The sequence below is a fragment of the Marmota monax genome, unplaced genomic scaffold, assembly GCF_021218885.2.
Source record: "Marmota monax isolate L192 unplaced genomic scaffold, Marmota_monax_Labrador192_F-V1.1 WCK01_AAM20220418_F8-fsc00179, whole genome shotgun sequence".
Taxonomy (NCBI): Eukaryota; Metazoa; Chordata; class Mammalia; order Rodentia; family Sciuridae; genus Marmota; species Marmota monax.
Window position 1 is genome coordinate 5,670,071 of NW_026695200.1, and position 10,027 is coordinate 5,680,097.

Below are 10,027 nucleotides of genomic sequence, written 5' to 3' on the forward strand. Positions count from 1 at the left end.
AAGAGTTTTGTTGTTGGTGTTTTCTGTAGTTCCACCATTTATTTTATTATGAGGTTTACCCTGATTGATTTTACTTCATAACATCAATCATGTGGCATCATGGTATTTTGGTCAGCAGTAGACTTTATGTACAACCATGGATCTAGCAAATATCTTAGCCATGTACTAGTCTATACCATCTAGATTCTATCATTGCACCCAGAGTATTGGAAAATTGCAGAAGATTCTTAGGATAAATTTTCCAGAGTGTATTTCCATAAAGTGAGAAATCATTATATATGCCTATATTTGCAATTATATACTATATAATTGATATAATTTTTATTCATTGAATTTTCAAATTTGCTAGTGCTTTTTTAATTGTATCTGATTTTTAAAAAATTTGTACTGAAGATTGAACCCAGGGGTGCTTAACAATAAAGCCACATCCTCAGTCGTATATATATATATTATTTAGAGACAGAGTATTACTGAGTTGCTAAGTGCCTCACTAAGTTGCTCAATACAATATATATAAGACAATATTATATATAATATTGTCTTAGAATTTATGATCCTTTTTTCTTATCCTCCTCAGTCACTGGAACTACAGTTGTCCATCACTAGACTGGGCTCATTTGCTTTATGAAAGCACCAACATTGATACTGGTAACTCTGTGTTATGTTTATCTTTAATAGCTTCTAATTTTGCTCTTTTGCTTAAGACTTTCTTTACTTTTAGTTTTTGAATTTTACTTTTTATTGGGATGTACGATTTGATAATAAATTCTAGTCATTTTATGGCTTAATAATATTTTGTGTATATTTTATTTTCACCTCAGGTATAGATGAATTCCAATTTTTCCAGCTGTATAGAGGTCTAAGTGAAACATAATAACCTGTATGGATATTGTTAAAGAAATCGAACCACAAGTTTACCCAGTTTTTTGACTGCACTGTATATGCCCAAAGGACATAAAATCAGCATACTACATTGACACAGCCACATTAATATTTATAGCAGCACAATTCACAACAGCTAAGCTATAAAACCAACCATTCAATGATGAATGGGTCCATTCAATGATGACAGGATAAAAAATATTGCTTATGTACACAATAAACTATGAATCAGCCATAAAGAAGAATGACTTTATGACATTTGCCAGGAAATGGATGAATCTGGAGATTTTATGCTAAGTAAAACAAACCATTTCTTTAAAACCAAATATTGAAAGTTATTGCTGATATGTGAAATCTAAATCTTATAAAGTGGGGAAGGGTAAGAAAAGAAGATCAGTAGATTGCACAATGGTAAAAAAAATAAATAAGTAAATAAGTAAATAAATAAAAGGGACAAGGATAGAAATATAAAAGATATATATCTGTACGTGAATCCTACCATCATAGCCACCAACAAGAACAGGATTTTAATTAGCATAAGATATATCCCATGCTTGCATAATACCATAAAAATCAATTTACTATCAGGTAGAACTAGAAAAAACCAATAAAATAAAAAAATTATATTTGTTTGAAGAGCTATATGTATATTCTATTATAAATATCATACAATATAAACATTGATCAAAGTTATATATATATATATATATATATATATATATATATATATAATTTTGTATGTTAAAGAATGCTAAAATTATAAAAAGGAAAATTCAAACAAGATTGTTGTTGCTATTTTTTATATTAATAACATACATAAAAACCATAAAATGTTTGAACTTAAATAAACTATTAAATATTTCCATTAAGTGGTCTGCCTACCTTGCTGCATTTCAAAATTTCTCTTTAACCATTGATATTGGAATTACTAGAGATGTCTCTACACATTCAGAGTAGCCAGCTCTATCAGAGAAATAATAAATAAGATTCTACACATTAATAAATTTCTGATTAGTGGTTGTACAATTAAAATTTGAGGATTCCCTTTCTTAATTACCATGATTTTCTCATCTGAAAAATATGTATAATTTTGATCAAGATATAAAAAATTCCAAAATATATATTTTTGTGATAATGACTGAGTTTTATATTGTGTTTCATAAATGTGGAGTATGTATACTTTTTTGAACTTAAATCACTTTTTCTGCAGAAGTAGATAATAGTGTCATTGTGTTCCAAAACACTACCTACATGATAGTCTACTAACTCTAATTTCAACTGTATTTACATTACAGACTGTGCAAATATTCCTGTGGTCAAGGTGTTATTTATTTACCTATTCTTATTTTAGGAACTGTTAACATTTATGGATATAGCCATTGATTTTACTGAAGAGGAGTGGGAATGCCTTCAGCCTGCTCAGAAAAATTTATATAGAGATGTGATGCTAGAGAACTACAGAAACTTGGCCTTCCTGGGTAAGTTTAACTTCCCTTTAAAATTATTAATTACTAATTATTATTTAATTTATTTCTGTTGCAGAGTATCTTCTGGGAACTTTTCTATAAAAATGAGTTTCAGATTTGTTTCAAAGAAAAAGGGCCTTTTTAGTACAGATATTTTACTCTCTCTCTCTCTCTCTCTCTCTATATATATATATATATATATATATATATATATATAATTTTACTCTTTAATCTGTCTCTTTCTTTGTGTGTTACACATCCTTCACTTTAGATAAGTAGTACCTAGTATAATTTAGTAATGTAAACTATTGTAGACTACACATAGCAGTGGACACAGTTGAGTCATTCAAATGTTAAGGAGAAAACCAAACTAAAAAGTGTTGAAAGAGTAGCTACCCAGCAGAAGAAAATCTCAGAAGCTTAGGTTTATTTATTTTGATTGTAATCATTGAACACATACTGCCCTATATTTATCACATTTTCAAATTCCTTGTTGTTCTCTGTTTTCTTCTTTAGTGATGTCCCAGTTTATTCAGATTAACCATCAAAACTTACCTTTTGTTGTGAGGGCCAGCATGATCTGTTTCAAATCTTCTTGTGAGGAAACATTTATAGGAACAAACAGAAGAGAGAGAGAGACACACACAATGAAAAGGAAAAAAGAAAAAAAAAAAAAAAAACTGGCCACCCCTCTTAACAGCTGCACATATAATACCCCAGAATTACATAGCTTCTCATACGATGACTACATTCTAACCCAGTGTTTCTTTAACCCCATGTGCTAGCTAACCAAGATTAGGTACAGTTAATTCAAATATAGAGCCTCTTCTCCCTAAGGACATTACCACAGAAACTAGATAGTGCACCTGTAGAGTTGTCTTAATATCTTCAGGGAGAAACTGCTGGGCATTACAATTGTGGGACTCAGGGTGCCAGTTACAATCACCCCCACACTTTCCTTTCTATTCCAAGATCAGAATACCTAATACCTCCCCTCTTTTTTAAGGCCTTTTGAATAAATAATATTACTTATCTCCTTAATGCTGGTGGGGGCAAAAAATACAGCAGGCATAGACAACAGCAAATTCCAACATCAGTAAACATCCACCTATGAATATTTTTGACCCAGATGAAATTGAGTAAACATGAAGTTAACCAATCCAACAAGTCCAAAATCCATCATCTTGTTGAACCTTATTAATGATATCTTTAAGATCATCTAAGTCTTTTGAAATAAAATTACTATTATAACTTAAATTGAAGGAACATGTGGTATTAAACTTCTGATATCCTTTATGATGTAACAATAACAGACAATCACTTGCAGCATAATTGTCAAGTATGGCTTGAAAATGTTGTTTTTGTTCTTCATTAAGCATATTTACATCCATGGAGGCATGACTAATATTGTTTATGATAGCATAGGTGAGTTTCATAGTAGTTATATAAGCCCATAGGGCTAGTCCAGGTAAACCCAGCAAGGAGAATGTCAAAGTGTTAAATTCTGCCTTAGAGAAAAGCTTCACTGAATCATCACAGTTTTTATCAAGAGGAATAGATCTTTTATGAATAAATTGCAGAGGATTTTGACCTATTAAATACTATGTGGATGGTAAGGACACATTATTCTGCTAAGACAACAATGAATACCATGAGACATTTTTGCAGGTTTATAACAATTTTATGCAAGTGAGTCAAGATATTGTAATGGGTTCTTGAAGTCCAGGATCTGGCTGTACTGAATTTCCCATAGCTGGTGTACAAAAACAAAGCAAAATTGTTGTTAAGACCAAAGCATTTACAGAGTTTTGTGTGAGTTTAGCAATCAAAGCAGTAAAAAAGTTATCTAGAGTACATTCTAACCCCATTTTAGCCAACACCTGTTGAGCTGAGGCTGTTAATGGTTTTATATATCAACAAGTAACTAGAATTTAAGTATCATGGGGTCCTCTTTTAATGTTTCTCCTCTTTTGAGGAGAATGATTATTCTCTTGTTTGGATGAACTCTTATCTTCCAGGGTTAAATGAAACTTAGAAATCAGCTTGTGAAGTCACTGATGTACATTTGTAATTGCTATTTTTCAAGCATGAAGCTAGAGTCCAAACAGGACATGTTAGCATAAGTGTAGCAGTCCATGCTTTTCCCCACGTGAGCAAAGGCATAGGAGCTTGTCATGCTGGTCAGGTGGAACCTCATATATTACATAATTTTATTGGTAATGGCTATTTGAGAATAAAATGTCTATTCAATGCAGATGACCAATTTTGAGTATTAACTTTATGTTGTATATTGAGCACATTAACTGTAAATAAAACAATATTTAATGCATATTAATATAATAGAGGCTAGATCTTTGTTTCTTTCTGTTTTAAAAGCAAGTATTAGGGTACAATTTGCTCACTCAACAAAAGCTCATCCAAAAGAATTGTGAGAAATTTCATGATTTAAAACTATATCTCATTGATTAAAAATTGTGCAAAAGGATGAGATGTCAAGGCAGGAGCATTATCCATCTTTAAACAAATAGGGCCTCTAGGAGCAGATCATGCTTGGTTTCTTTCCATGCTCTCTGCTGGAACTTACTTGACATTTTCTATTTTAGATTCAATTCTGTTATTAAATTTTTTCTTTTGTTTTGTGTTTTGCAATAATGCATTAGTAATCATAAATATTTTGAAGTGAATAAATCATTATACTTCTACTTTGCAATTTTTTAATATTTTTTTATTTTGATTAGTGATTTAATTTCTGGATCATTGTTTTTTTATTGTGGCATGCTTGGATTATTTTCTATATATATATATATATATATATATATATATATAGAGAGAGAGAGAGAGAGAGAGAGAGAGAGAGTCTTTGACTATAATATCAACCCTACACAAAACACAGTGTGTGTGTGCATGTGTATATATATATATATATGTATATGTATGTGTGTATATATATATATATATATATATATATATATATATATATATTCCACTTCTCTTTATATATCCTATAGATTTTTAATTTTTACAGTATTTTAGAAGTTGCTTAGACTTGTTTTAAACTTGGTACTGCTTGATAAGCCTCTCCCATATTTGCAGAATTTCAGATTTACACACTAGGAATTCCCCTTTCATTTTTTCTTAAAAAAGTATTCACATAAACATTGTGCCCATTGATGTTAATATTTTTCAATTTCACTCTCTAAACTTTTTTTAAATAGTTATTTAGTGTTCTTTGAGTAATTCATAACTGTCAGTATCCTAATGTTAAATCCTTAATGTTTTATTTTTGTTTTTTTGTCAATTGGATTTAGCCATGCTTCTCTTTGTTTATATTTGCTGTACTATTTTTTATTTGTTCATTAAAGGAGCCATAAGTAGATTATATACTCCATTTTCAGGAAAAAAGTATAAAAACTTTTGAATAAATAAAAATAGGCAAGAACAGTGCTGCATCCTTGTAATATTTACTAATTGGGAAGTCATGCATGAGAGAAGTCACAGAAATTTAGAAACAGCATGGCTCAAACAATTTTAAAAAGACTTGTGTTGTAGTTCATGATATAGAATTTTGGGGGTAATCTCAAGCATTACACGTGAAACATTAACAGTTGGATGACCTAAAGATCCAGAATTGCCAGTACTAAATATGTATCCATGAACAATTAAATCAAAAAATTGAAGAGATACTTCTGCTTTTGTGTTTAGTGCCAACATTTTTCTCAGTATTAAAGCTAGGGACTCAATGTGCGTGCCCATCAATGTCAAATGTTTAAAAATATGTACTTATATACTATTATTATTTAGTTATAAAATATTTTGTCTCTTAAAGTGTTATAAGAAATATATGCAGGACTTTGAATTAAGTGAAAGGTGGCATGCAGATATTAAGTTGTAGGAGCATTTGATTCACATGTGGAAGTCAGAAGTGTAGTGAGCAAAATTTTGCTCACCAAATACTGTGTTTTGTGTAGGTTTGATATTATAGTAAAGGTCTCCATATTTTTATTTTATTGAGCATAATAGGGTCAAGAGTTTTATTTTACCACATAGTGAGTGTATTATGTTCTTCATAAATACTAGTAGAAGGAATACAATATGTTGTAAGAACAAAATCGATAATTATATGAAATAATGATTGTTAATTCATTCTATTTAGTCATTTTACCTTGTATATATAGTATAAAATACCATGATATATTTGTAAATAAACAAAGTTGTGTTTGTCAATAAAGGAAATTCTCATATCACAGGAATGTAAAAATATAAAAATCAATTTATTATACTTGATTGTCATGTGTTGGATTCATCCAAATATTATGGCTATAGTCTATGCAAGGTTTTCATAGTCTTTTAAAATGTTTTTACAAAAAAAAAAAATTATAGACATATGTGTATATTTCTTAGTAAATTTTTTGTTCATATTTCTTTTTAAGAGTCCATTGCCTCTTTACCCTTGTTGAATATTTATGGTATTATCACTCAAAATCTACTAGTTATTTTCATGTCTCTATGTCATGGTAGACAAAAACCATTTTTTGGACACTCTTTGAAAAAGCCAGAAATGTTTGTTTTTACATTTCTCTTATTCTACTGAGAGTGAAGGTAGCTGGTAGATATTTCCTAAATAACCAATACTATTTTATGAAGGATAAAAGGCTGTTAATGATTCTTTTCTACACTTTATTATATTACTCTTCTTACTGATGTACTCCTCTTGGATACTGTGGTCTCTACAAGAATTTGGATAATATTCTCAAGGTAATTTTTTCTGTACATTTTTATTGAACTAATATATTTTTTGGATTTATGGTGACTTTGGAGTTACTAATCTGCTACACTCCTCATGTACTTATTTTACCTTAATTTCATTTTATGTATGCAAAATATATTTATCCCAGTCTAATAGGTATTGTTTTTCTTTTATTTTTGTTTATTTCAGCCATGACTCCTAATCATATCCAAGAATATTCACCAGAAAAGGGCCTAAAACCTATATTACATGAAGTGATAAGTGCAAAATATGGAAGTTGTGATCTTGACTATTTACAACAAAAGAAAATATGGAAAACTACATGTGAGAGTGAATACCAGAAATCATATAAAAAATCAGGCCTTGTTCATCACCAGAGAATTTATACTGGAGAGAAGCCCTATGCATATAAAGAATGTTGCAAAGCTTTTAGTAAAAAAAAAGGTCTTATTTACCACAGAGGAACCCACAATGGAGAGAAGCCCTACAAATGTAAAGAATGTGGAAAAACTTTTGGTCAAAAATCAAACCTTATTCGCCACAGGAGAACTCACACTGGAGAGAAGCCCTACAAATGTAAAGATTGTGGCAAAGCTTTTGGTCGAAAATCACACCTTATTTACCACAGCAGAACTCACACTGGAGAGAAGCCCTATAAATGTAAAGATTGTGGTAAAGCTTTTTGTCGAAAATCAAACCTTATTTGCCACAGTAGAACTCACAGTGGAGAGAAGCCCTACAAATGTACAGAATGTGGCAAAGCTTTTGGTCAAAAATCACACCTTATTCGCCACATGAGAACTCACACTGGAGAGAAGCCCTACAAATGTAAAGATTGTGGCAAAGCTTTTGGTCAAAAATCAAACCTTATTTGGCACAACAGAACTCACACTGGAGAGAATCCCTATAAATGTAAAGATTGTGGCAAAGCTTTTGGTCGAAAATCAGACCTTATTTGCCACAGTAGAACTCACACTGGAGAGAAGCCCTACAAATGTAAAGATTGTGGCAAAGCTTTTGGTCAAAAATCAAACCTTATTTGGCACAACAGAACTCACACTGGAGAGAATGCCTATAAATGTAAAGATTGTGGCAAAGCTTTTGGTCGAAAATCAGACCTTATTTGCCACAGTAGAACTCACACTGGAGAGAAGCCCTACAAATGTAAAGATTGTGGCAAAGCTTTTGGTCAAAAATCATACCTTATTTACCACAGCAGAACTCACACTGGAGAGAAGCCCTACAATTGTAAAGAATGTGGCAAAGCTTTTCGTCAAAAATCAGACCTTATTTACCACAGCATAACTCACACTGGAGAGAAGCCCTACAAATGTAAAGAATGTGGCAAAGCTTTTGGTAAAAAATCATTCCTAATTTGCCACAGAAGAACTCACACTGGAGAGAAGCCCTACAAATGTAAAGAATGTGATAAAGCTTTTGGTCAAAAATCAAACCTTATTAGCCACAGAAGAACTCACACTGGAGAGAAGCCCTACAAATGTAAAAAATGTGGCAAACCTTTTGGTCGCAAATCACACCTTATTTGCCACAGTAGAACTCACACTGGAGATAAGCCCTACATATGTACAGAATGTGGCAAAGCTTTTGGTCGTAAATCACACCTTATTTGCCACAGAAGAACTCACAGTGGAGAGAAGCCCTACAAATGTACAGAATGTTGCAAAGCTTTTGATGACAAATCAAACCTTATTCACCACAAGAGAATTCACAGTGGAGAGAAGTCCTACAAATGTAAATAATGTGGCAAGGCTTTTGGTCAAAAAAATAGACCTTATTCGCCACAGCAGAACTCACTGGAGAGAAGCCCTACAAATGTAAAGAATGTGGCAAAGCTTTTACTCAAAAAACAGGCTTTATTTGCCACAGAAGAACTCACACTAGAGAGAAGCCTTACAAATGTAAATAATGTGGCAGAGCATTCAGTCAAAAATTACACCTTATTTGCCACAACAGAACTCACACTGGAGAGAAGCCTCACTAATGCAAAGTATGTGACAAAAGTTTTTACTCAAATATTACACCTTATTTGCCACAGCAGAATTTACACTGGAGAGAAGACTTACAAATATAAGGAATGTGGCAAAGCTTTTAGCAATAAAACAGACCTTATTCACCACAACAGAACTCACACTGGAGAATAGTGCTACAAATGTAAATAATGTGGCAAAACTTTAATAAAAAATAAAACTTTATTCATCACAGCACAAGACATCCTGATGGATGTGAAATGTGAATAAAGTGATAATACTTTTAAAGAAAGATTAAACCTTGGGACTGGGATTGTGGTTCAGTGGTAGAGGGCTAGCCTTGCATGTGTGGGATATTGGGTTCAATCTTCAGGACCACATAAAAATAAATAAGTGAAATAAAGGTATTGTGTCCAACTACAATTAAAAAATAAATGTTAAAAAAAAGAAAGACTAAACCTTATTAACAACAGAATTAATACAGAAAACAATCCCTACAAATTGAAACAATGCAGCAAAGCTTTTAATAAGAAATCAATTCTTTTCACCACTAGGCTATTTATTCTGGAAAGAAGACCTATAAATGTAGAGAATGTAGAAACTTTTAAAATTATATATCATACATTACTAGACATCAGAGAAAACACACTGGAGAGAAGCTCTACAAATGAGACCATTGTACCATCACTCTAAGAAAGGGACAATATTTAATCCTCACCACAATAACCATAGCATAGAGAAAGTTTTGAAATGTGAAAACTGACAATGTGACAATGCCTGGAAAATTTATTCACCAATACTCAGCACCTGTGGATACATACTGGTTAGAGAAAATACAAATGGAAAAAAAATGTAGCCACATGTTTCTTAAACACTACTTATTTTTGGAGAATTTTTTGTGCCAAGAAACCCTAAAAAGTTAAATAATATTTCCAAAGCGTATT

The 10,027-nt window shown here is 31.5% G+C and overlaps 1 protein-coding gene across 1 annotated transcript in view; it reads left to right on the forward strand.

Annotated features, from left to right (window-relative positions):
• LOC124082342 (zinc finger protein 420-like) overlaps positions 1-9,507 on the forward strand; it is a 60,143-nt gene extending 50,636 nt beyond the window's left edge. Inside the window, exons 4-5 of the mRNA XM_046428819.2 lie at positions 2,234-2,360; positions 7,285-9,507. Of these exons, the coding sequence (XP_046284775.1) occupies positions 2,234-2,360; positions 7,285-8,855 (1,698 nt within the window). The 3' untranslated portion in view covers positions 8,856-9,507. The remainder of the gene's footprint in view (positions 1-2,233; positions 2,361-7,284) is intronic.
• The last annotated feature ends 520 nt before the right edge of the window (positions 9,508-10,027 follow it).